At 37.2% G+C, this 24,991-nt stretch overlaps 4 protein-coding genes and 1 long non-coding RNA gene across 5 annotated transcripts; 1 reads left to right on the forward strand and 4 right to left on the reverse strand.

The window, feature by feature from the left end:
- The first annotated feature begins 1,014 nt into the window (after positions 1-1,014).
- Positions 1,015-4,297, forward strand: LOC144215103 (uncharacterized). Its single transcript, XM_077743895.1, has 4 exons — positions 1,015-1,107; positions 1,178-1,456; positions 2,700-2,787; positions 3,926-4,297. Exons 2-4 carry the CDS (start codon positions 1,239-1,241, stop codon positions 4,070-4,072), a joined length of 453 nt encoding a protein of 150 aa, XP_077600021.1. The 5' UTR covers positions 1,015-1,107; positions 1,178-1,238; the 3' UTR covers positions 4,073-4,297.
- On the reverse strand, positions 4,241-7,963 carry dnajc8 (DnaJ (Hsp40) homolog, subfamily C, member 8). The gene is made up of 9 exons (XM_077743894.1): positions 7,823-7,963; positions 7,316-7,417; positions 7,163-7,219; positions 7,017-7,083; positions 5,768-5,862; positions 4,965-5,036; positions 4,800-4,891; positions 4,652-4,727; positions 4,241-4,579 (listed from the first exon to the last, which is right to left on the reverse strand). The coding sequence occupies exons 1-9, from the start codon at positions 7,889-7,891 to the stop codon at positions 4,460-4,462; spliced, it is 750 nt and encodes a 249-aa protein (XP_077600020.1). The 5' UTR covers positions 7,892-7,963; the 3' UTR covers positions 4,241-4,459.
- Positions 7,964-9,767: 1,804 nt separating this feature from the next.
- LOC144215048 (uncharacterized) lies at positions 9,768-11,205 on the reverse strand. The gene is made up of 3 exons (XR_013330339.1): positions 10,881-11,205; positions 9,986-10,107; positions 9,768-9,868 (listed from the first exon to the last, which is right to left on the reverse strand). It is a non-coding gene; the product is annotated as an uncharacterized LOC144215048 (long non-coding RNA).
- A 772-nt stretch (positions 11,206-11,977) lies between these two features.
- LOC144214728 (heterogeneous nuclear ribonucleoprotein R-like) lies at positions 11,978-18,366 on the reverse strand. Its single transcript, XM_077743352.1, has 11 exons — positions 18,199-18,366; positions 17,366-17,529; positions 17,176-17,294; positions 16,969-17,079; positions 16,765-16,878; positions 16,199-16,375; positions 15,707-15,842; positions 14,500-14,705; positions 13,812-13,961; positions 13,618-13,739; positions 11,978-13,538 (listed from the first exon to the last, which is right to left on the reverse strand). The coding sequence occupies exons 2-11, from the start codon at positions 17,523-17,525 to the stop codon at positions 12,926-12,928; spliced, it is 1,908 nt and encodes a 635-aa protein (XP_077599478.1). The 5' UTR covers positions 17,526-17,529; positions 18,199-18,366; the 3' UTR covers positions 11,978-12,925.
- A 400-nt stretch (positions 18,367-18,766) lies between these two features.
- On the reverse strand, positions 18,767-20,272 carry atp5if1a (ATP synthase inhibitory factor subunit 1a). Its single transcript, XM_077743353.1, has 3 exons — positions 20,098-20,272; positions 19,100-19,212; positions 18,767-19,020 (listed from the first exon to the last, which is right to left on the reverse strand). The coding sequence occupies exons 1-3, from the start codon at positions 20,167-20,169 to the stop codon at positions 18,879-18,881; spliced, it is 327 nt and encodes a 108-aa protein (XP_077599479.1). The 5' UTR covers positions 20,170-20,272; the 3' UTR covers positions 18,767-18,878.
- Between the last annotated feature and the right edge of the window lie 4,719 nt (positions 20,273-24,991).

Here is a 24,991-nt window from a genome sequence, read left to right on the forward strand (position 1 = left end):
CCCCCAATCCTAACAAGGATAACATGGTTCAGAAAATGAAATGAGACAAAGGTTGCCTTTAACAGACTTTAAAAACTATTACTAATACATTTTAAATCGTCAAGATAGGAGTAAGAATGACCAGTATTCCACTTAGCAGAATTGAAATCATATTTCCAAACTAACATTTTTTGTTTGTTTTCTGCATGCATTCACTAACTTGACAAGTATTCGGGTAAACTGATAACATTTGCAGAGTACTCCATTTTACATCTCTTTAATTTTGCCTCATCTACGTCTTTAAGGTACTGCTCTCACTTAATCAGCACCGGAAGTTTCAATATAGGAAGAAGATCTGCTTGGACAGGTGTGACTCTTTCAAGTAAGCTTTCCCATCTGCTACATTGTGTCAGTTCAACGCTGCATTGAGGTCACCCACTGCCCCCGTTTTTCCTTGAGTGTATAGGTGGGTGGTTCTATATATATGTGTGTATATATATGTATATATGTGTGTGTGTGTGTGTGTATATATATGCATATATGTGTTGTGTGTGTGTATATATATGCATATATGTGTTGTGTGTGTATATGTTTATATGCATTGCGTGTGTGTGTATATATATACACACACACATATACACATGTGTATGTATGTATATATATATATATATATATATATATATATATATATATATATATATACATACACTTATATACACATATATATACATACATACACTTATATACACATATATATACATACATACACTTATATACACATATATATATACATACATATATATACACTGCCTTGTGAAAGTATTCCCCCCACCTTGGACTTTTGGACATGACCTGGATTTGGACCCAGGTCCCCAGAGCTGTGAGACCGACACGCTCACCACTCTTCCGCCTGGCCGTCCTCAGCTTGAATGTTTTTGCTTTAATTGTCATGCTGTTTAATTGGATAAGCAGGATTGCTTTTTTTTCTGCTAAGCCACTAAGACACACTGACGCTATTGGTCAAATCCTTAAAAGGATACACGCACACGTTCACACACACTCAATTCTTGGACTGCTTTGGAATGGACAAGTTCCAGTTCAGTTACATTGACTGTAGTGTATGAGACGGTAAACATACCCCTTATATTTGTGTTTTTGTAATGAAAACACTTTTGAAAATGTGTGTTCTCTTTCCTAGGTTTGCCTTTTTGCAGGTCCCAAAAAATCTGAAACGCAGATTGGGAATCAGATAGTTGAAAATGGATTCTATTTTCTCACTGAGTTCCCCCTTCAAGCAATTCACCAGCACCAATACGCCTGGAAAGAGCAACTCTACGCCAAAAGTGGACATGGGCCGCAGAAGTAGCTTCACTCGGAGAAGAAGCATAAGCAGGCGGCGAAGTCTGCCTTGTGGAGGCCAGAAAATTCCAAACTCACACTGGTTAAGAGTTTACCAGGCTGACTTGAAGAGAGAGAGGTAAAGTGGTTCAACATGTTTAAACCAAATATCATGAAGCAAATGAACATTTGAAAAAAACAAAAATAAAAAAAAACATTAAATTATCCCACAGGGGAGCTTTTTAAATATAATAAAATAATTTGATAACTTGATTAAGAAACTGTAAAATGTATATATATTAAATCACCTCAACAAATGTCATAAATACAATTTATTCCTCCAACTTAGCTGCATTTTTTAATTTATTTAAGTCCCCAATCAATAAATAGGGTGTTGTTGTAGTTGCTGCTCGTAATTGTGTAGTATTTTATAATGATTCCAATGCTATTTAAATAGAGGGCATAAATACTTATTGTAGTCCTTAATTACTCCGCTCCACTTTAAACACAGTTGCTGGCGGAATTTAGGTGTTTGTAATCTGAGGATAAGCGGTTCAGAAAATGAATGACGGGCGAATTGAAATATAGTAAAGGTACCTAAAAAAATTGCTTACAGTAAATCCCCAGTTTACAATGATGATAAAGTTAAAAACCCACAGTTGATAATCTGAGACTGTCCCATCGAAAAGTGTTTATTTTTTTATAATTAAACCTTCTTAAACGGATGTAAAATGAACGTCACGTTTTTCCACCAAGTCATTAGAACTGCGAAACCATATATGTAATTGTCTGATCCTCTAATATTACATAATATACCAAAAAGTGGGTTTGGAAAGTTTATTTGATTAACGCATTGTTCACAAAAAAAATGTGTATTATTTAATCAAGTGCTTCTAAAAGTATTAATCTGTAGTTTTGGTGTTTTAATTGACCACAACAAAAAAAAACTTGACTGCAAGGTCCAATTACAGTGAACCCTCGCTACTTCGCGTTCCACTTATTGCTGCCTGCAGAGCTTCGCAGATTTTTTTCAGGAAAAAAAAATTAAAGATATTAAATTAAAATTCTAAATTACATCGTCCTACAGGGTGTGGAAACAAAATATTCAATTAGAATTAGTAATTTCATCATTTTATAAATTGTAAAACACAAAAAATGCACGTATATCTCTTAGGAAGACCAAAGTTTCCCAGAAAATTTACCCATTAGCCTCATTTGAGTGACTGCCTTCCGAGTTTAGGCTTCCACGAGCTAGGTTATTTATATTTGTTGACTCGGCCAAATGTTTTGGCCAGACAGTCTTAGCCTAACAAGGTCTTTGCTCACACGTATATAATCCCTTTGGCCACGTGCTGTACCTAATGCTGCTGTTTGTCTCAAAGGAAACGGCAGCAGGCCGTGCTCGCCAAAAAGAATGCTGAACGATTTGTCAGGAAAACTCACTTCAGGAGTCATCACTGCTTGCCACGGGTATGTGGGAATTATTTACTTGGCTTTTCACCAACCCAACTGTTCGATGTTTTAGTGCTATATAGCATAATCATTTCTATGACTCTTTCAAGTCTGTTCTGACCTGCCGACTTTCACCATTTTCCTGGGATATCATCCTATTTGCAGGAACATTCAAAACACTTAAAGTTGCTTAAATTTTAAAAGAAAAATGTTTGGTCAATTTAACTATCCAGTTACCGTATTTTGTCGCGTATAAGATGTAGTTGTAACTAAAAAAAAAAGATGACTCAATCAGGGGTACCGCTTATATGTGCAAAAGACTTACAGCATTCCTATACTCTTTCACCAGATTTCAGGCAAATTAACATTTACTATTTGTTGGTTATTTTCTGTTTTGCAGTGAAACAAACATTACTGGATGAATTGCTGACTTATATTGACCCTAATAATGTGCTTTTGATTCATACATATCTCAGAGATACCCTGTGATATTTCTAAAGATCTTTTCATAATAACACTTTTACTCCCTTTTAAAATCATTAATATGGGGGGGGGGGGGGAATTGTCAACCGTGGGTAGCTTATACGTGAGAAATTGTAAAATATAACGGTTTTAAGGGTGCAGCTTGTACGCAATTTAAAAGTTGAGTAAATGGAGCAAGTGACTGTTTTTAGTCATTAGAGAAAAAACTTAAGTTTTGAAAAATAAGTTGCACTAGCCAAAACCCACAAAATGAAAATGAACCAATTAAAGTATATATAACTCAGTACTGTCGCATTTTTTTGGGGCGGTAGCAATATTTTCTCGGAAACCAACAACAAACATACATTAAAGTAACAGTGATAAAATGGCTAAATATGCATGTTATTATAGATTATTTAAATAACTGACCAAAAAAAGGCTTCTTTTCAGGTAGGTGGGAGGGAAAATAACTTACAACTGAGTTGCAGGTGCAGCAAAACTATGAAAAGTGCAATTTCTAGTCCTGAAAATACAGTAGTAGCGTTAAGAGCACGTGGGTGAATCACCCACAGTAAACTATAAACCAATGGGCTTTCCAAAAATGACTCTACTTAACATTGGAAGAGCAAATACCCCAACAAAAACACCTTTCATGCACCCTATATTTTTTCTTAAGTTTTTCTTTCACACACAGAAAACAACCACCACCAGAAAGCCAGCGTCAAAGAAGGAAGATTCTCTATTTGGAGCATTCCAGGGTCTCAGTTTGGATGGTGTGATGGGAGGTGTCAATGGATCAGCTGTTGCAGCAGCTTCAGGAGACCAGTGCAAAATCATGTAACCCAAAGACAATCTTTTTTTTTTGCTCCAAAAGAGGACCTAAAAAAAAATCCACCTCATCTGGCCTGACGTCATCTAAACTAATGCCAAACTGCAGTAAGAAGACATTAAATATGCATGGATGAGTAGCTGCCATGTGTATGTAATAGTGACATGGACACATAGGAGATTGGCATCTCAAAACCTACTTTTATTTTGTGTTTTGCAATAAAAATAAAGTCACAAACCATTTCCTTCTTTTGTATGATATGGAAGATGCACTACTTTACTTACATGAGGCTGCATGACCCAAAATTGTGAATGGAAAAACATCAAAATGAGACAGTAAGGGATACAATACAAGGAAGGGTACAACTGGTTTTAAGTTAATCAAGTCCCGTTTTTCACATTATTCCCTCTGTTCCATCTTTACTTTAGGGGGCTTGAGAAATGACCTATTTTTCTTCTCCTTGGTCTTGCCTTTAGCCTGGAACGTTCTCCAACTATCCACACGCCCATCTCTTGTTTCCTTAGGAGTGTTTTTGAAATGATTGCCAGAATGAAAACGCAGCACAATGACAATATCAAACTGTAAAATTACCTCAAAATTTTTCTGCCATTCTCTGTCTCGCTTTACTTTCTCCGCTGCCTCAATTTCTTCCTCTCTCGCTCTTTTCCTGCAGGTGATGAGGAAAAAAAGTTGATTTTTTTTTGTGTTCCTTCCTAAAAAGTGGCATTGACTGAATTACCTTTCATGCATATCCTTAGCTTCTCTTTCCTTTCTTTTGATAGCAAGCTCTGCAAACAGTTTCATTGTTTGCTTATATACGGCTTGCCTAAACTGGAAGGGAAAATGTATTACTTACATTAAAAGGATTGATTTAATTATTATAAATTTGAAAGTTGGTACTCACCATTTCAGGATCATCTTCTTCCACTATTTGAGATTTCCCATCCTTTTTCAGCTGTTTCTTTTTCTCTTTCACCTGTGTTTGGAAAATAAAAACAGTCATCCTTTTAGATTAAGAACTGTTAAGGAGAATTATTTAATTAAATATACTGTGGTACCTCTACTTATGAATGCTTCAATAAATGAATATTTCAGGTTACAAAACACTGATATGCAAATTACTGTTCAGTACGGGCCTCACTGTGATTTAAAAAAAGAAATAGTCACTGAATGAGAAGACAGTCAATTATTATTAAAAAAAAGCTGCAAAGGAGAACACTAACCTAAAAAGGTCAAATGTAGTGGAAATAAAATGGGTAAAAAATTAAATGAGAACAGAAAAAAATCTTAAAATAGAAGAGTGTAAAAAAAAAAAAATTTTAAATTGAATGGGGTTTTGAATTCATAATTTGAAGTTTTTTTCTTGTGTTTATGTGGTTGGTCTGTCACCTAACATTAGCTTACACTTCAACACGAAGAGATATTTTTGCATGTTTAATTCATTTTAATACATTAATAATTATTTTATCATTTTCCCTCGTGTTTCTCACATCTTTCATACAAAATTGGGACTGTAATCACTTTTAAAAGGGTTTAGCTTTATTGGGTGTTTTTTTTTTAAAGACATTTATAATGAACTAGAAATTTCCATTTAAAATGTTGCTTTACTTATGAAGAATACATTTTACAAAACAAGTTCTGGAATTAATTAATTTTAGAAGTAAAAAGTAACACTGAACACAATAAATCATGACGACGGCCACTCACATTATGCTCCACATATTCTCTTCCTGCTTGAATCACATCTAAAGCTCTTTTCTTCTGGTCTGGATCCTGAAGGAGTTTGTACGCTTTGTCCACCGCTAATAAACAAGCAAAGACAAAAATGTACAGCTGTTGATATTGACACTACACTGTGTTAACACACCAAGTAAAATATGTGCACCATGAAGGATTATTAAAAAATGTAATATTCTTTTTTTATTTATACAGTAATACCTTGATATAAGAGTGTCCTAACATATGAGAAGAAAATTCCAAGCACATTTTGCCTTGAGATGCGAGACAAAATTGACATATAAGCAAATGATGCGGCCGCTAGCTAAATTGTCCTTTTCAAGCTGTACATTTTTTTAATAAAAACAAACTGAGGATACACTCGATTGTGAGGCTCGGGTAAGCAGCTAGTTCCGACTCGGAATACGTTAACATCTTTGCCTGGGTTATAGTACAAGGTTATATTCATTTTAAATGTGTGTATAGTAAACAAAGTTCATTTAAGTTATATTTCAAGTTTATGTTATGTTAAATAGTATCACAAAAGTGCAGTAAACTGAACGTGTTAAGTATCTCCTCCGCCAACTCCATTCAATACTGTACACGATAATGTCACATTTTATTGCAGATCATAACCACTAGATAGGTATTTGTTACTTTGTGAGCATAGGTAACAAATTGAAAAAATATTAAACATGTTTTTCCATTGTAATATCATATTTTAGGTGTTTTTGAAAGAGGGAACGGATTAATTTGTACTTAGTTTTTCTGTCATCTCATTTTCTGAATCGCCTTATCCTCATTATGGTTGCGGGGGGTGCTGGAGCAAATCCCAGCTGTCTCCGGGCCAGAGGCGGGGGACAACACCCTGAATTGGTAGCCAGCCGATCACTGGGCACAAGGAGACGGACCGTCATGCACACTTACACCCATACCTAGGGGCAATAGAGGGTCTAATCAGCCTACAATGCATGTTTTTGGAATGTGGGGGGAAAACAAAAGTACCCGGAGGAAACCCACGTAGACCCGTGGACAACATGCAAACTCCACAGCTGTGGACCGACCTGGACTAGAACCCAGGACCCCAGAGCTGTGAGGCCGACGCTCTAAACACTCGCACCACCGGGCTTATCCTATTTAGCTTTGTTATATGGGAACATTTTATTTGAGATACGAGTAAATTGTAACACGAGCTCAGTCCCGGAATGCATTAAGCTTCTAAATTACTGTATTTGAATACCTTCAAATGCTAGCTGTGCTCTCTCCACATCATCTTGATTTTTATCCGGATGGACTAGGATGGATAACTGCAGAAAACAGAATAGATGTGCTGAATTGCATCTTGTTGAAATACTATAAACCCTAATGCAAGAGTATTTAACCTACCGCTCTGAATCTTTTCTTCAAGTCAATATCAGTTGCATCGGGATCAACTTGCAGGACCTAAACACAGCAATTAACAAACAAATGGGCAATTTGGGTGAAATGTAAACAGAATAGCCCATTCATAAAGCAATTTAAATGAATACAAAGGTTTACCTCGAAGGGATTCAGATTAAAATAGGACGCGCCAGGCCTAAGTAGTCGATCTATCTGCTGCTTGGAGGTTAACACAGAATCTCTTTTCTCGATCTGTTTCACCTGTGAAATAACACATAAAGATGTATTGAAATAAAAACAGTAATCCAGAGTAGAAAGACGCAGCACAAACAACATGCTAGCCAAAAACATGACTGTTTTGAAACGCTGAATGGAGTCATCGATCAACGTGACCTAACAAGCTTGCATGGTTTCATTTCAATGCAGACTTGAGAACGCAAATTAACAAGAGTACGTTAAAAAACTGTACAAAAGTCTGGTGTAACTATTGTTTGTGATAGTATAGACCACTCCATCTTGGACAATAATTAGCTCGTCGCTAGCGGTTTCTCATGCCTCCCTGAAGCCCCACTGGTTGCCAATAAAATACAAAACAATTCAACTTGGTTTGTGTTGTACTGTGTCAAATAAAATAAATAAAGTATATGTTTCATTTTTTCCTCGTACCTCTGTATAAAAGTTTTGGAACAAGTCATCGGACACAGCCTGAGAAGACTCGCCACCACTCGTCGCCATCTTTGCTTCGATTTACGTTGAACGTACCAATCACGTGATCACGCCGTTCCCGCCCCACATTGTCCATATTTAGCATTTCATGACGGTTCTATGCCGAAAACAAAAGGACTAGCGATTTCTTCTTCCAAACACACGAGTGGTTAGATGTTGAACACACACTTACACTACAACAATACGTGTAACAAAATAACGAATACAGCAAGGCTGTTCTTTATTATATTTGTGGCACTGTTCTAAACTAGCGTATGCCAGATTTCTTAAAGTAATTGCCATTTTTTCCCAAAAATAATTTACGTAAAACAGTAGTAATCTGAATATACGTTTTACTAAAGACACGGGTGTAGCGCCACCTACGGGTCATCAAACAGACACTCGCCATTTTAAGGTATAGTATCTGGTTCGCTCTAAATTTGCTGCAATGGTCTTAAAAATTATAGAAGAAAGCACATCACTTTTATAAAACCCCTTTAGTGAAAGTGTCTGTTTTTTTAACAGTTATTTTTACAAAGTTTATAATATTATTTATACTACATTATATATACAAATTCATATATTATTTATTTTGACTTGATTACCTACTCAGTATAAATGCCAGAAATACAAAAGAGACAAAATATATCCAGTCAAATTAAAAGAAAAAAAGAATGTTTTACAGTTCATTTGAACAAGATGATTGCACTTTGCAGAAGCTGCTTGAAGAGCACCAGTGACCAATCACAGGCATGCATCACTTGGTCTTAGCCACAGCTTGCCTGTGACCCTAAAAACAGCCAGGATACAAAAAAAGTTATGATTATTCATTCATTCTCTGGACCGCTTTGTCTTCAGTAGGCTCGCGGGGGGTGATAGAGCCTAAACCAGCTAACTTTGGGCCATAGATGGAGGGCACCCTGTTTCAATGGCCAGCCAATCGCAGAGCACAAGGAGATAAAGAGTCATCCACGTCACACTCATACCAAGAGGCACTTTAGAGTATCCAAATCGTACTACCATGCATGTGTTGTGAACATGGGAGGAAACCGAAGTACCCATAGAAAACCCACACAGGCCAAGAAAGAACATGCAAACGCCACACAGGTGGACTGACCTGGATTCGAACCCAAGAGCCCAAAACTGTGACGCCGACGTGCCAACCACTCAAGCTGCCAGGCCACGGTTAGGACTATAGTGAATAAAATATTTTAAAAATGGTAGAAAAGGGAGAAAGCTACATTTATGACAATGTTATGCATTTTTCCTTACCCAGACTGTCATTAGTGGCACATATTGTCATGAATGACAGTTTCTTAGATGTTGCGGAGATTCTCCACTACAAAACAAACAAAGAAGTATTTTAATCAGGACTGAAATATATCAACATGGCTCTCAATGTGTAACGCTGGATTTACATCTCTTGGATCAAGTGAGAATTCAATTTAATTTTTTGACATGAGTGAGACAATTGGGATGCCATTGTAATATAATAAACAGTGTAGAAAAATAAAAGAATCAAGCCTCTTCTAGATTTGGATTTAAGTCTGAATTTTTTTCATATATTTCTCTAATGCAAATTAATCTATACTATGTTGTGTTCAACAGTGTCATTATACAACATCAGATGTATAAGATATCCTCGTTTAAAATCAATTAGGTTTGCATGTGCTTGTTTGATGAAGGGCTCTCAACTAATTAAAAATATGAAACATTGAATATTTATATTACTGTTAAATTACCACCTGGCTTTTGTGTGCATGTTTTTTTCAGTACTTTATGCAAAATTCACAGCCAGTGAGTTTGCAGGTTGGTTAATGACCTTCAATGTAACAGCAACATAAGATATGAGCTGGTTGAGTTGATATAACTAGGCGTGTATATATCAATTTAAATGGATTTGGGCACAAAAACCTGCAGTCTAAATCAAGACTACATCTTACCCATTGCTCACTTGTTTTAATATAAGCTTCTCCATGTAGCTCCAAAAGGTTGTGCTCCTTTTACCTGGTGGCATAAAGCATACAAAGCACAATTCCTCATTTTTTTTTTAAAGGTGATATGACTTTTACAGCAACAAAACATGTGAAGCTACGCGTTACACTGGCAACAAAGGAACCTTACCTTGTGGAGCTAACTTATGCCATCTTGTGGTAATATAGCGAACAACCACCATCTTGAGCTACATCCTGTTTCACACGGACTCCATTTTAGCCCCTTCTCATCAAGAATTCCAAGCACGGAAACTGAGCAAATGCAAGAACAGCTTATTTAGTTCATATTAAGGTCACATAAATCATTGTGTCACCGGAATTGAAGACGCAAAGCAAATGCAGCATCTCACAAAGGAACAATGAAAGCATTCACATGTTAAACAGCTTCCCCTAGCGGCAAAAGACAGAAAATATTACCTCGCCCCATTTAAACTCATCTCATTTTCTGAACGGCTTTATCCCCATTAGGGTTGCTGGAGAGTATCACCAGCAGACTCCGGGCCAGAGGTGGGTGACACCCTGAATCGGTGGCCAGCCAATCACAGGGCACAAGGAGACGGAGAACCATGCACACACACATCAATACCTAGGGGCAGTTTAGAGTGCCCAATAGGCCTACCATACATGTTTTTGAAATGTGAGAGGAAACCAGAGTACCCAGGGAAAACCCACACAAGCCCATGGAGAACATGCAAACTCCACACAGGTGGACTGACCTAGATTTGAACCCAGGACCCTAGAGCTGCGAGACAGACGTGCTGACCACTCATCCACAAGGTCGCCCCATTTATACTGTACCTCATTCACAATTACAGTCGCTAAGCATGTTTAGGTCTCAATTACTGTTAGATTCCCATTGGTGAGTAAGATCATTTTCACAGATTTTCAAAACCCAGCAGGCTTACTGATTTCCAAAATTAAAAAGCCTTCAATGAGAGCAAGAAAGAATAAAAAGGGGAAGAAAAAAGCAGGATTGCGAGTGTACAGTAGTAGAAGGTACAAGAGGGGAGACTCGGCGAGCTCACCCTGGAGTACCGTTCGGTGAATCCTTCGTTCTAGCGGCCCAGCCTTCCCATTGCTCCGCCACCTGGGTAAGTTGGAATAAGAGGACAGTTATGTAAAACAAAAGAAAAAATGATGGATCCCCACAATAATCAAAACGCAAACATTTGCTAGTGCTTTGTTTCTGAAGAACCTGTGAATTTGAAGAATTTTAACCCTTTTTTGGCATAGTCAGATCCTTGGTGTTTTCAAGGGAATGGATAAGCTGATATGAAGGTAAAATCAATTGGTATTTTAATATGAACTTGTCAAAACTTGCCATTGTGGACAGATGTACTTTATTGAAATGCATATTTTCCTTCTATACGAATGAAGATCCTATAATGAACTGTCCTACTTTCCTGCATCTAGATACATCTGAATAAATCTGAAATTCAAATAGCTTTTAATTCCATGGTTCAATTATAAAAAGTACTCATCAGTAAATCAAGGATAATAGTTTTGATTAGACAAAGGAGTACAAAATAAAAATTCTGAAGTAAAAAAAAAAGACTGTCCAGATGAAGATTAGTTTGAATTTGACAACTGTTTGTCAAAAATATTCAAGTATATTTAGATGTACCAGTACTGTACAACTAAATAGTACTCAGCTTTTGTAATAATGTTCCATTTGGCGCAGTGAATTTGTATAACAATTCAATTAGTCAACGGCAAACATGTTTTAATTTGGCACTATCACTGAAAATGTCAAAAGTGCAATTATAGATTACTATAGATGTGGCCTATTATTATTCCAAGAATTTTGAATTCCACACATAAGCTCACAAAATATACTGTACATCTGTCCCCACAAAGGACGCTAATGGTTTAAGAACTGGGCTAAGAAAAAAATCTGAAGCACAAAGATTGACGGCAGTAATAAAGGGTTAAAATCCTCTTTAAATATGTATCCAAACACAATTAGGTTCTCTTATCCGGTTTTGCATACCAATTGCAGCTTTCTGATTCTCCTTGAGGCAAAAGAATTTGAAGATCTTCATCCAATATGAGAATTGAGGTTGAGCTTTAAATCATGTGGCTGAATGGGAAAAGACTTGAATTTGAAAATTTGACAATCGAATGATTCTCAGCTGAGTTTTATTGAAACGGAACAAATGGAGAAGTTATAAATACAAATAACATCAGAGAACAAACGGCTATTGGCTTTTAAGGTAAGCCAAACCAAATTCTATTGGGCAATTTGAAAGAAAACAAGAAATGACGGTTTCAATTCAAAATAAAAATTACAATTGAATGGAGTCTAGAAATGCTAAGCATACACTTACAAAATGTCGATTTCGTCCTCTGTGGATTCTTTTCTCCACCTTTGCGAAAACAAAAAATGAGTTCTGAAGCTCTAACCATAGGCATTTATATACAAGCAAGTCCCTAAACAACTATGATGCTTAAAATACACCAGGCACATACGCAGCACACACAGCAAACATCATCACTTTTGGACTAGTTTCCTCTTTGGAACACTAGCCCAGAGTAGCATGTACTTGTGTTGCGTAGTGTAGTGAGTCCATTTTATAAAAAATGGAAGATGTATTCAATTACAACAGTGTCCTGCCACCTACATGCCTGGTGATTTCTTTTTTTTTTTTTTTTTGCTACAAGAAGCACAAATAAAAGAGAGTACAAGAGGGAGTTGGGAAAGGACATGGACACCAATGTCCTGCAAGGCAATGTCTTTTTGTTTTGGATGTCTTCTCAGACCAATGACAATGAATGTCCACTTTGGGTAGTGTTTGTTGGATTTTAGGTAATCAGGAGGAAAAAGTAACATTAGACAGGATTGTTTTTTTTTTTCATTTTGTAAATTATTCACCACAACTTAATGTTCCTTATTTAACCATTCAAAATACGAGTACTCATATCAAGCCAATTGTGGGTGCTTTTTTTTTAAATACTTAAACTACACAGGTTTTATGTAATTAATGGGGGGTAATGAATAAAAAGTCAATCAACAAATACGGCCAATCAATTTTTGTTGTTGTCGTCGCATAGCCAAAATCTTATGGTGTCTTTACTTCCACTGTTGGCCATAAGAATCCTGTGAAAACTCCATGGTGTCATTACTGTAACCATAGTTACCGGAATAGTCGGCCCCTTGCTGCAGAGGCTGCTGGGCGATGGGCTGGGACCCCCAGTTCTGCTGGTTGTTGGTCTGGCGGCGCTTGGAGTCATCGGGCTGGTTGTAGACATCCGCCTTCCTCTTGCCTCCGACGTTGCCCCCACGATTGCCCCGGGGCCCGCGAGGTCCGCGGCCCCTCTGTGGCTGGAATGGGGTTCCACGCCCACCTCGGCTGCCTCTCGGCGCTCCAAGGAGAGGGCCTCTCTGAGAGTAGCCCCCTCTGCCTCGGGTGGTAGGTACACCACGGGCCCTGGAAGGTGATGGCCCACCCCTACTAGGACGGCTGCCACGTCCCCTACTGCTGTATACATCTTCATAGCCATAGTATGGGTCTTCGTAACCACCACGATAGTCATGATAGTCATAGCCACCATAGTAGTCATCGTATTGTTCTTCGTAGCCATAGTAATCAGTGAGATATGAATAGCCCCCACGGCCACCACGGCCTCTACCACGCCCAGGGGGAGGCATGCGTGGAGGTGGGTAATAATAGTAGTCGTCATACCTACAAAGACAAATTATGTCAGGTTTTGTATTCAAAGAACCGGTCAGACATCTTTCTCCTCCGCCCCTCTCCAACTTACCCTGTAGACCTCGAGGTCTGTCGAGCTGCTTGGCGCTCTTTCCTCTTCTTATCAGGAGGCTTGGCCAAGACAATCTCAATTTCATCTCCACCAAGCTCCTTCCCATTCATCTCATCCATAGCCTATTCAGAATTAGGGAAGGTCATCTCACTTTAATTCTTAAAGCAATCACAAGTTAAGGACACCCAACTCACCGTTACAGCAGCATCCCGGTCTTCGAAATGAACAAAAGCGTAATCTTTTAATTTCTTGACCCGTTCAAGCTTTCCAAACTGAGAAAAAGTCGTTTCAAGGAGCTCTTCGGTCACTGCCGTGGCTAGCTTCCTTACAAAAAGCACTTTAACCTGCACCACAGACAGTTTTGTCAACACATCAGTCAACATAGGATCTAAATCAATTTCAGTCCCCAAAAATCAAAGATATGCAAGTATAATCAGTGGAGGAAAGGAGAATAACAAGTACAATGCCGATTATGTGGATTATAGCAGTAGTGTCACAAACATAGCTAATTTATGAAATAATTGGTCAAATGAATCTACTACAGTATTCCCTCGATTATCGCGACTTCACTCATTACAAATTCAATTCTTTGCGATTTTTTTCTGCTTTTACTATTTAAAAAAAAAAGTTTATAAAAATGTGAAAATCCATGCTGAAACTCGTAAGCGGAAGCTACTCCGCTCTCTGCCAATTGCTACTAGGATTCAGCACTGAAGGAGTGAGAGAAAGAAAAACAGGCAGCTATAATAAGGGTGACCCTAGTTCGCAATATTTTGATCATCATGGTCATGTCTGGTCTACATAAACCGCGATATGCGAGGGATTACTACACTGTAATTTTGTGTTAGGCTGTTTTAAAGAGGGAAAATAAAATTGGTTAACCTTTGCCATGACGTCTGGATCGGGCTCAGCGACAGGGTCAGCCCACTCCACAGTAACTGGATTCCCCCAAACTTTGACCTTGCCGCTCATGAGGCGGCGACGAGCCTGTGCGGCTGATTTGTGGTCTTCATACTCCAAAAAACAGAATCCCCTGTTTTTTTTCTTATCGTCTGGTTGGTGGTACAAGATCACTTCTTGAAGACCCTCTGAAAGATTAAAAACAAAATTTAAAAAAATCTGTCAGGGTCAAGGCTATCACAAACAATGTCAGCTTTGATTAGAATACCGCATGTACTTGCATATAAGCTGGACCCTTAGAATAGCCTTAAAATTGTTGAATTTTACAATTTCTCCCGTATAAGCCGCACCCAACGCACAATTTTCAACTCCATATTCATGGTTTTAATAGGGAGTACAAATCTTTTACTTAGAAAGGAAAATCTTAAAAGGAACCATCACAAATTGTATTTCTGAGATACTGCATAAATCAAAAGCACATTATTAGGGTCAATACCATAAATTTAATATGGCTCTCTTTGTAAATGCAAAATATCAAATTATTCAATTAGAAAAAAATAAATAAGTCTATCTTGATGAGAACCTAATGCTTTCTAATGACAAAAATGACTATTTTATTACAAGAAGTTTAAGATGCAACGGCAGGCATATTGTTTCTAATGTCAAAATATATAAATTATTTCGATGATTCATATATGACTGCAAAAGTTGTCAATTTCAAACAAGAAATAAAACGAAAAAAAAATCAAAGTGGAATTTTGTTCTATTTCAAAATGAATGCGACTCGCATCTGGCCAGTCAGAGCATGTTTAATTAGGGGAGACGACAGCGCTCTAGGTAAGATGGCGGCCCTAGTAAGCTGGTGACGCCCTGAGCGAGCACCGACAGGCACAAGTTTTTGAAACATTTTTTTCTTTAATTTCTTTCATAAATGTCAAAATGAATTTTGTTTCCCATTTTTTCTTATTGTCTTTTTTTCTATTTTGAAATAAATGACCGAATCAGCTGCATCGTCTTGCATCATGACATTATGGTGTTATGGGATTGCTACCTTACAGTTTTGTGCATGTCATCACCTTTTTATGCGCATATAAGCCGTACCCTCGATTCAGCCATTGTATAACAAATGCAACTTATATGCGAGTAAATACGGTAGTTCTTTTTAACACAACAAAGATCCTCAACTGACCTGTTACTTTACCAAAATCCTCCAATATACTTTCTCTAGTCTTGTTTTTTGGGATAGAGCCAACAAACAGACGATTGTTGGCCACAGATATGCACACTCCTAAGTACTTGCCATGACGGATTTCATAGTTATCACACTGAAACCAGAAAAAAAATGTAAACAACTAAGTAAACATCACATTCTAAACTTGGCTACCAATATTGGAGTAAGAATAACAAAGTTTGACAATGTAAGGCAGTTTTGGCTATGAAGGCCTTTGAAGCGACCTTTGTATTTGAAGCTCACAATGATAAGAAATTGTACCAATATTTATAGCATTTGTATGTCATTTTACTTGATAATTAACTTGATACATGTCACTTATTCTGTCTTATTTTATTGTAATAACAATAAGTAGTTCACCTTATAAGTTAGACATTTAGCAAACCTTGCATATTCTATCCTTACAACAAAGTTGCTCTATCTCCGCTAAGATTCAACCACAATACTCACAAGCTTCACAGCCTTTTGTGCGTCGTCCTTATTGCAGAATGTGATGAAGGCATAACCTCTATTTTGCCCAGAAAGCGGGTCCATCATTAATCTTAGGTCCCAAATGGGTCCAGCAGACTCAAAGAGTGGCACCAGCTCATCTTCATACAAGTCTCTTGGGATCTTTCCCACAAAGACCTGACAAAGTCACAAATATAGACATGGTAAAAAAAAAATAAAAAAAATCTAACAATCAGTTGTATTGGGTAACCAACACAAATTTGACACAATGGACAAATTAAAAGATGAAACTTTCCACTGGAATGCTGTTGTTGTGCAATTGAACCAACATAAAAGATTTAACCGCATTACTTTGAAAGATTTGTTTTTTTTTTGCTGAGCAATTAAGGATTAAGTAGCATGTTTTCCTAGTTGGGGATTTTCAAAGATGGAGATCAGGCTCACAAAACTACAAACGCACATATTTTTGAATTTGAATATGATCTTTTTTGAAGCAAGGAATGATAGCAAACCCTCAGGCAATTAATGGCATCGATATTTTTGTTTGTTGGACATTTAGTGTTCACCTCTGTCCCAATCCCTGGCTGTACACCATTGTAAACTTGTTCAGGTGGGGGGCCTCCATATTTCCTCTGCCCCGTGGTAACATCCAGAGTGTATCCTGTCTGATCTAAAAGGGCCTTGAAAGGCACAAACAAAGAAAAACATGAAATCGGTTGCATAGCATGTACTCATTTTCTACAAAAATAAAACTAATGACACTCCTATACCTTTATTTTTGTCTCATCAGGTCCTTTAGTGGTCTCTTGTACTTTGCTACTACCTTGCTTCTCTCTCTGCCGGTAAGTCTTCATTACGCCACAAAGGAAAGCACTCTTGTTCTACATGAAAGAAGACCCCATCAACAAGGCACATCCCAAAAAAGTACAAAAAAACAACAGTAGCAAAGTAAACAGGGGTTAAACTTTTTTCAGTACCTGTACATGCGATAGGTCACTCTCTCTGAACTGCTGCAGCACAGCGAGTGCTCCATCCTCACTGAACTCGCGCAGCGCGTCAATGGCCCGCTCATCCAATTCAGCATATGCCACCAAGCCTGAAATAAACGACAAAGTTAGTTCCATCCATAGGGAGAAAATCCAGATTTACCACCAGATAGCCGCTTACCTGACTGAAAGATCTGATCTAGATTTTCAGCAACAGTCTGTGAGAGTCCTGAGTTAATGAGCATTTGATAGCTCTCAGTGAGTTGTCCTGTTACTACTTCCATGGGTTCTTCTTCCTCCTTCACCACGATAGAACTACCGTTCACTTCAGCGGCAGCCATTCTCCTGATTTAAATTTGATTGAATGGGGTTCCTTCAGTGAGGGCTTTTCTCTCCCCCGTGTTTTGTAAGAATCATGTTCCAAAAATATTACATTTTCAGATTGTACTTCAAGGGTGATTAAATACTTTATTTTAGAAAATGCCAGATTAAAAAAAAATAATAATATGCGCAATATAACAAGGTATTTTGATGGCTTAAAACATGAAAACTCAAGGCAGCGGCAGGTTGACAATGAAGCGCGGTATTTATGCATTTTTTTGTCTTTGAATATTTTCCTATAGAATGATATCAGTTATTATTACATTAAGAACGATTCCTTAACACAATTGTGAAAAGATTTCGGTTTAGTACAATATACTGGAACCTACTTGTATCGCTTTACCAAAGCAGACTAGCCGTCCCGCCCCCCTCGCGACTCGCTTATTAATAATCGAGATCAATAATGCTTGTTTTTTACAAAATCCACGGACATATGGCCAAAAAAATATTAGCACGTCCATGAAACCATATTCGAGTTCTACCTAGATATTCAAATATATCAATTTTCAGGCCGAAGAGTAGGGTTTATGGATGCTAGCTAGTAGGTAGGCCGCACTCTGCAATAGATACCTTCAAAATCTAACATAAACGAGCCATAAAGACTGCAAAAAAACAATACTTAGCAACACTTACCAAGTTGATTCCGGGAATTGTCACAATCGCGCTTTATAATTTTGAAAGCCTAACGTCTCTGGCGAAGGGATAAAAAAAAATACTCGAAGAACAATGTTTTTGTGTCGAACCCACGAGTCAAATTTTCAGACAAGAGTCTCGTCGCCTGTAAGCGTGAACAACGCTGAGCAAATATCGCGAGAACTGGATGAAATACTTGGATGGGCGTGCCCCTCCCTTTGATTTCAATTGAAGAAACGGAACAAACGGTGTCCTTAACAAATTGCCTAACATTTATAACGACAGATGCCCATTACATGTAAACTTGGAGAAACTGCGGTAAATGCTTTTTAGTCCAATCAGAATGGATTGGATGTCTGGCGCCGTCAATGATTTAACCTTTAATTGTTAAAGTCAACGATCAATGAGCTCCCAAAATACAAAAGTTAAGACTGACCTGGGATCAAACTCTCAACCCCAAAAGGTTGAGGCAGACGCTCTAACCACTCGTCCACGAGGCCACTTATTGTTATCACATGAACAGAAAATTTGACTGTAATTAAATCAATCATAATCACAACAGACTGAATTTGAATTGATGATCTGAGTTTATTGGTAAGTTTAGAATTTTAAAGTATACGTATTATAATAGATATGGGTAAAATATGATTTGATATTGTTTTGATACAAAAAATGTTTGCTCAGTCATCATGCTTGAGCCGTCTAATTTTGCCCTGATGGCGATCAATCTCCTTTTGTAAGCGCTCAATCTCCTTTTTGTGATGCTCAATCTCTTGTGTGTGATGTTTCCTTAGGGCTTCCATCTGTTCCCTCTCCTTTTGCCTATGATTAGATGGGGGCATTGGTAAATGACCAACAGAAAGGTGAAAGGGAAGAATGATTTGAAGAAAAAAGGTTTCACCTGAAGTACCGCTCCTCTTCTGCTGCTTCTCGTCTCCCAAATGCACCTCCTGCTTGCCTCACAGAACCTCCTCCACCTCCACCTTTTCCTGCCCCCTTGCCAAGTTCACCAAGCTGGAATGGGATTGATTAAAGTTCATTCATTTTCTGAACCGCTTTATCCTCAGTTGGGTTGCGGGTGGTGCTGGAGCCCAACCCAGCTGATTCCTTTCTTTAGTTCAGAATCCTAGTATAAAGCGGAAGACTGGGGAGTAGTTTTCATGTTTCAGCGTGGATTTTCACATTTTGAAAAAATAATAGCAGAAAAAAATGGCAAAGAAGTGAATTTGCGATAAGTGAAGTCACGATAATCGAGGGAAGACTGCTTTTAAATTAATCATGAAATAATCCTTCTCCAGATGAATTTGGTGTTTACAGACCAGGAAAGCTATAAAATCAAACCAGAGATCCAGTGGAGCACACAAAATCATAACATTTCAATAACATATTTTCTTTTCAAATATATATATCTGTATGGTGTGTTTCTATGCCTTTCACGGGACCCCGAATTTATTAAATTCCCCCATTGATTGCCAACGCAGTAATCATAACTATAACGAGACTGGAAATTTACTTTACTTTTTTTTTAATAATAAAAAAAATCCCACACCCTTGGTTTGTACTATGCATTTTTTGACAAAACTAGAAAAATGTAACGCGGTTGTATTGTACCTAAACTCGTTTTTATTTTGACTCTTGCTGTCAGAGTTGTTTATCTACTTGTCAAATGTTTAAACGGCGTATAGTATTTGTCGGCATGATGCCAGAACAACCAGTATTATTTGCACTAAAGTCATACTCTTTCGATTAGTGTAAGTCAGTTCACATTACATTGCTATAACGACATTTATGCATCCAGTTGTACTTTGAGTCCAAGTTCCAAGGTTGTCTTTAAACCTTTAGCAAGATGAAGCTAATTCCAAATAGTGACATTACGTCAACAATTCAACACGGGTGTACCTGATCGGATGCCATCCTAATCTGGGGTGAGATGAAGACCCTGGGGTTCAATCTTAATAAATGCCTTGACATATTGCTCGTAGTTGCAGATCTTGCCACCGATGCAGTTTTACAAACGTTGATGGTCTCGCCAAAATTGCGGAAACTTGTAAAAGCATCTGGGCGGAAGTCTGAATGTTACTGCCTCACTCTGGCCAAAATGAGAACTGCAGATCAGTTTTTAATTTTTTTTTAAAAGTCCCATCTTTCTTATTTGAAAAGTTGAGTTTTTGTATAGTGCACTACGTGACAATGGCTTTAAATCTCATTATACTTGAATTCAATTCAATTCAAAATTAAAACAATCATCTTTGACAAAATAAGTAAAAATATGGAAGTTTAGGGTGGCAGTGAAAAAAAAACCCCAACTAGTATAATCTTAAGTCTAAAGTGTAGAAAAAAGTACAAACAATTTAAGAAAAGTATTCACACTTTGTCACAACTCACTGCTGTTAACATGACTGCACTTCACTCAACAGTAAACACTATGTTTAGGCCTATTAAATTCTAAAAGGAGACTTCTAGTTTGTCAAAGCCTAATTATACGATCATTTCATATTGCATGACCCACTTTCCATTTTTTGTTTTCATTGCAATATAAACAGCCACCATTTGCTGCAATTACAGCTGCAAATTGCTTGGGTTATGTCTATATCAGTTTTGCACATCAAGAGACTGCAATTTTTGCCCATTCTTCCTTGCAAAACAGCTCGAGCTCAGGGAGGATGGATAGAGAGCATTTGTGAACAGCAGTCCCGGACTCAGGCCTGGACTTTGACTGGACTAGTCTGACACCCGGATATATATATATTTGTGAACCATTCCATTGTATATTTGGCTTTATGTTTGCGATCATTGTCCTGCTGGAAGATAAATGTCCATCTCAGAGTCAGGTCTTTTACAGACACCAACAGGTTTACTACCATTAACATCAACTCAGTTTCATATGGGCCAGACCATTTTAGATATAATATTTAGATTTTTTTAAATAAATGGATTAAAAGAACTGGATTAAAAGACATGAATATTCCGTTTTTATAGCTCTAAAACAATTTTTATTTTAGCTTTTTTTATATATATATATTTTTAGATTTTACAAATTGATTTTTGAACTAAAAACTGAAAAAAATGGATTAAAAAATTACAATTATTGATTCAAAAGGGGGAAAATCAGGAAATGTAATATACATCTATGCTCTTCATTTGAATTTGATCCTAAAACAAACAGTCGGCACTCATGATTAACTTTCTCGGGCCGCACAAAATGATGCGGCGTGCCAGATTTGGCCCCAGGGCCGCCACTTTGACACCAGTGACTTACACTATATGTATTTGGAAAAAAACAATACTTAACAGCTTCATCCCACCTGTCTTAGCAAAGGAAAATGTGTCTTATATCATTTAATCAAGCAGTTTGGGACCTCATACACAAATTATCACCATAGTAAAAAAAAAAACAGATGCTGGACAAATATTTATAACATTACCACAGTTTTTTTGCAATTCACATATTTTTTTTCTGCAATGAGCACCGCACCGTGGATGGAAATGCAGAGAGACATTATCAGAGTAAAAATTTTAGTGGTGAACCCAATTTTCCAGGTACTGACCCACTTACAATCAATAGGTTTTACGTTTAAGTTAGTGCAAGCATAGTAGTAACAGTCCTGCAACAAATGGTGGCAGTATACTTGCAAGGATGAAGACAGATCATTCCCTCAGTTCTGGAGTGGGTAAATTACTATGATGTATGTAAATATACATCTCCATATATCATTTATGATACATGTATATACATGTCCATATATAATTTATGATTCATGTATTTTTCACTTTTAACAATTGAGCACTTCAACATGATTAAATTATGTTTTACTCAGAATTGAGTCATCAATTTAAAATCAATTTTGCCAATGATCTTTACCTGATTTAATGTGTGTGTATATATATATATATATATATATATATATATATATATATATATATATATATATATATATATATATATATATATATATATATATATATATATATATATATATATATATATATATATATATATATATATATATATATATATATATATATATATATATATATATATATATATATATATATGCACTTCCCCTTTCCTCTGGATACTGCACTCTGCAACAAAAACATAGTTGAATTGGATATTATACAAGTATCAAACAGTATTTCCTTTCCGTTGCAATAATGTTTTGTCGTTTGTCTGGATGTTTTTTTTTTTTTTTTTACATTATGCTTAAATGAGCATCCGTTTACAGACTTCCAGTCCACAGGACACAGAGTAGCCAGTTACCTGCATCCTTGCACCCCAACTGCTCAAGTGTTGCCATAGGAAATAGTATCCTGGCAACAGCACTAACCTGTGCAAAGACAAGGTAAGGTCATGCACACAAGATTTGATCTCAATTAATTCCTTTTCATAATCTCTGCTTGCTGAAACATACAGTTATAACATGATAGTACCTTCCATAAGCTTACAGTTTCTCATTTAATGTAATGCAATAATATATTTACATCACATTGCTCAATTTAACAGATTTCTAGAAAACAACACAGTAATATTATATAGCTTCTTAATGCCAGTGCACTGTTCAAAATAGTACAATGTGGAATGTATTAATATCTTTGGGGAAGGTTGTCTTTTTTAAAGGATTGCACAAGATTGTATTTGTCTTGGAAAATTGAAATGAAAAGTGCCATTGTTGCATATGGCTATAATTGTATTTAATTGGAATGAACATATTTAAAATACTTTTAAAGGATTCTTGCCTTTTATACACAGTTAAATTGAGGTAAAATGGTTAAAATCAACTCTGCTATACCTTCCTGATTAGCTCTTAACTTTACATGCATTACACTCACATTCTTATATGACAGCTGGTGCTGCGACTCACTTATTGAAATCGCCTCCAGAGTTGCCTCGGTGTTGCCATGGTGACCATCAGTGCCGCTATCGAGGTCCATCCCGTTTTTGTTTTCTGAACACACAAGGTCATTTTAGTTAAGAAACATCTGGCATACATTTTTTTAACAGATTCGCCAGCAGGTTGATTGCAATTAAAATCACTTAGTTTGCACCAAATAAGTGAGCCATGAAGGATGCCAGCAGTCCATCAGTGCTCCCTAACCTGATATCACATGCCCTAAATGCTTCATCAAGGTACATTTCCTCCTCTTATACTTTTCATTGTCACTGTTGCCAAATGGTTGCTCATGGGGGATTTCTTCAGGCCCTTTAAATATTTGAGGACTGCGGTCCCAGCTCTAAATGAAACATGCCCAGGCCAAAATGCGAATTTCCTGTCTGTATATATGAATAACTGTGAATTGACTATTCTTGCATGAAATCCTTCAGGGACCTACAGGGACATTTGGTGGGTCAGGTGCTTAAAGTTAAGTATGTAGAGAGGGCACTTGGAGGTAGAGCTTGAAATGGGAACATGTTGTACCTTATCTTACAACTTGAACTTGCAACATAGTGTGTTCGGGTTAGTTGGGGTTTTGGTTGGTTTGTTAGCTTTTGCGCCGATTGCGTACCTTATGGTTTCCCTTCCCTCACGTGATCATGTCTGTGTGCTTAATAATCAACCCTTGTCTGTCTACATAAACCCTGTGTGTTTGTTAGTCTTGGTGGGATCGTCTCCCTTGTTTCCTTCGTGTCAAGTTTCCATGCCAAGTTCTATGTCTTCCCGTCTTGGTTTGGTTTTGTTATTTGATGCTAAGTCCTTGTTGTTTTTTAGATACCCTTGCCACGTTTTATTAAAGATTTTGTTATAACACTCCACATCCTTGTCCCTGTGATTGCTTCTCTGCATTTGGGTCCCACTCCTACATTGCACTTACTTAATGTAACACACTGAGTATAGAGCCGTGTGATATGGACAAAATAATATATCCTGATCTTGATATAAGTAATTTTATTTGTTGCATTTATTAAGGTTTAATCATATAATATTTTGTTCCTCTTTAAATTCTTTGACATTTTGGTAGTCACTAAGGTAAACTGAATTTGGAATTGCCAATGCATTTATTATTATCAGTTTCACATTTCTCTCATTGTGCAAAAAAATGAAATCATAATAATTAAAAAAATTAAAATCTTCGTCTTTAAAAGCTCCCTGATTTTCACAAATGATCAGCATTTGTTGTTTCCATAGCAACTACCTTCATTTGAGATCAACCCAACATCCTGCTGCTAATGCCAGCAAGGTGCTAATTGATAATGCATTTCACATTTGTGGTGTTGAATAGGGATTAGGGTTTTAAGAAACACTTGGGACCTGGTGTCTATATGCATATTTCGACCAGTTACATACATTGGATAATACAATTACGCATCAATTCTTCTCCCTCTTCATATTTTATTGACATGGTTCTTTAACATGTGGTCCGGTGGTCCAGTGCATCGCCCTCACAGGTCTGAAATCGAGATTTCGATCCGAGTTCCGGATCTTCCTGTTTGGAGTTTGCATCTTCTCCCGAGCTTTTGTGGCTTTTCTCCAAGTATTCCAGGTTCCTGCCACTTCAAAACTTGCAGGGTAGACTCTAAATTGCCCCTAGGTATGAATGTGAGCGTGAAAAGTTGTCAGCCTCCTTGTGCCCTGCTATTGGCTGGCAACCAATTCAGGGTGACCTCCACCTGGTGCCTGAAGTCAGCTAGGATAGGCTCCAGCACCACCCCCGTGTTTAGCAGTGTGATTGTCAGTCAGCTTGACATCATGTTCGCTACAAGCAACTGTCTGAGTGTGTCATCTGCAAGTGACGACTTTAAAAGAAGAAAATAACGACTCTCAACAGCTCATTAAGTTTATTTTAGAAACTCTTT

Source organism: Stigmatopora nigra, chromosome 21 (genome assembly GCF_051989575.1).
Source record: "Stigmatopora nigra isolate UIUO_SnigA chromosome 21, RoL_Snig_1.1, whole genome shotgun sequence".
NCBI classification, from domain to species: domain Eukaryota; kingdom Metazoa; phylum Chordata; class Actinopteri; order Syngnathiformes; family Syngnathidae; genus Stigmatopora; species Stigmatopora nigra.

What these genes read in the sequence shown, in the direction of transcription:
- LOC144215103 (XM_077743895.1), top strand. Translation starts at nt 1,239, where the DNA reads ATGGATTCTATTTTCTCACTGAGTTCCCCCTTCAAGCAATTCACCAGC. An exon ending in GCTGACTTGAAGAGAGAGAG is followed by an intron (nt 1,457 to 2,699) that starts GTAAAGTGGTTC and finishes TTTGTCTCAAAG; the next exon opens with GAAACGGCAGCAGGCCGTGC. An exon ending in GTCATCACTGCTTGCCACGG is followed by an intron (nt 2,788 to 3,925) that starts GTATGTGGGAAT and finishes TTTCACACACAG; the next exon opens with AAAACAACCACCACCAGAAA.
- dnajc8 (XM_077743894.1), bottom strand. Translation starts at nt 7,891, where the DNA reads ATGGCGACGAGTGGTGGCGAGTCTTCTCAGGCTGTGTCCGATGACTTG. An exon ending in TCCAAAACTTTTATACAGAG is followed by an intron (nt 7,418 to 7,822) that starts GTACGAGGAAAA and finishes GTTATTTCACAG; the next exon opens with GTGAAACAGATCGAGAAAAG. An exon ending in TTAATCTGAATCCCTTCGAG is followed by an intron (nt 7,220 to 7,315) that starts GTAAACCTTTGT and finishes TGCTGTGTTTAG; the next exon opens with GTCCTGCAAGTTGATCCCGA.
- LOC144214728 (XM_077743352.1), bottom strand. Translation starts at nt 17,525, where the DNA reads ATGGCTGCCGCTGAAGTGAACGGTAGTTCTATCGTGGTGAAGGAGGAA. An exon ending in ACCGGGATGCTGCTGTAACG is followed by an intron (nt 13,740 to 13,811) that starts GTGAGTTGGGTG and finishes AATTCTGAATAG; the next exon opens with GCTATGGATGAGATGAATGG. An exon ending in CAGACCTCGAGGTCTACAGG is followed by an intron (nt 13,539 to 13,617) that starts GTAAGTTGGAGA and finishes TTGTCTTTGTAG; the next exon opens with GTATGACGACTACTATTATT.
- atp5if1a (XM_077743353.1), bottom strand. Translation starts at nt 20,169, where the DNA reads ATGTCAAGGCATTTATTAAGATTGAACCCCAGGGTCTTCATCTCACCC. An exon ending in TTAGGATGGCATCCGATCAG is followed by an intron (nt 19,213 to 20,097) that starts GTACACCCGTGT and finishes ATCCCATTCCAG; the next exon opens with CTTGGTGAACTTGGCAAGGG. An exon ending in GAAGAGGAGCGGTACTTCAG is followed by an intron (nt 19,021 to 19,099) that starts GTGAAACCTTTT and finishes ATCTAATCATAG; the next exon opens with GCAAAAGGAGAGGGAACAGA.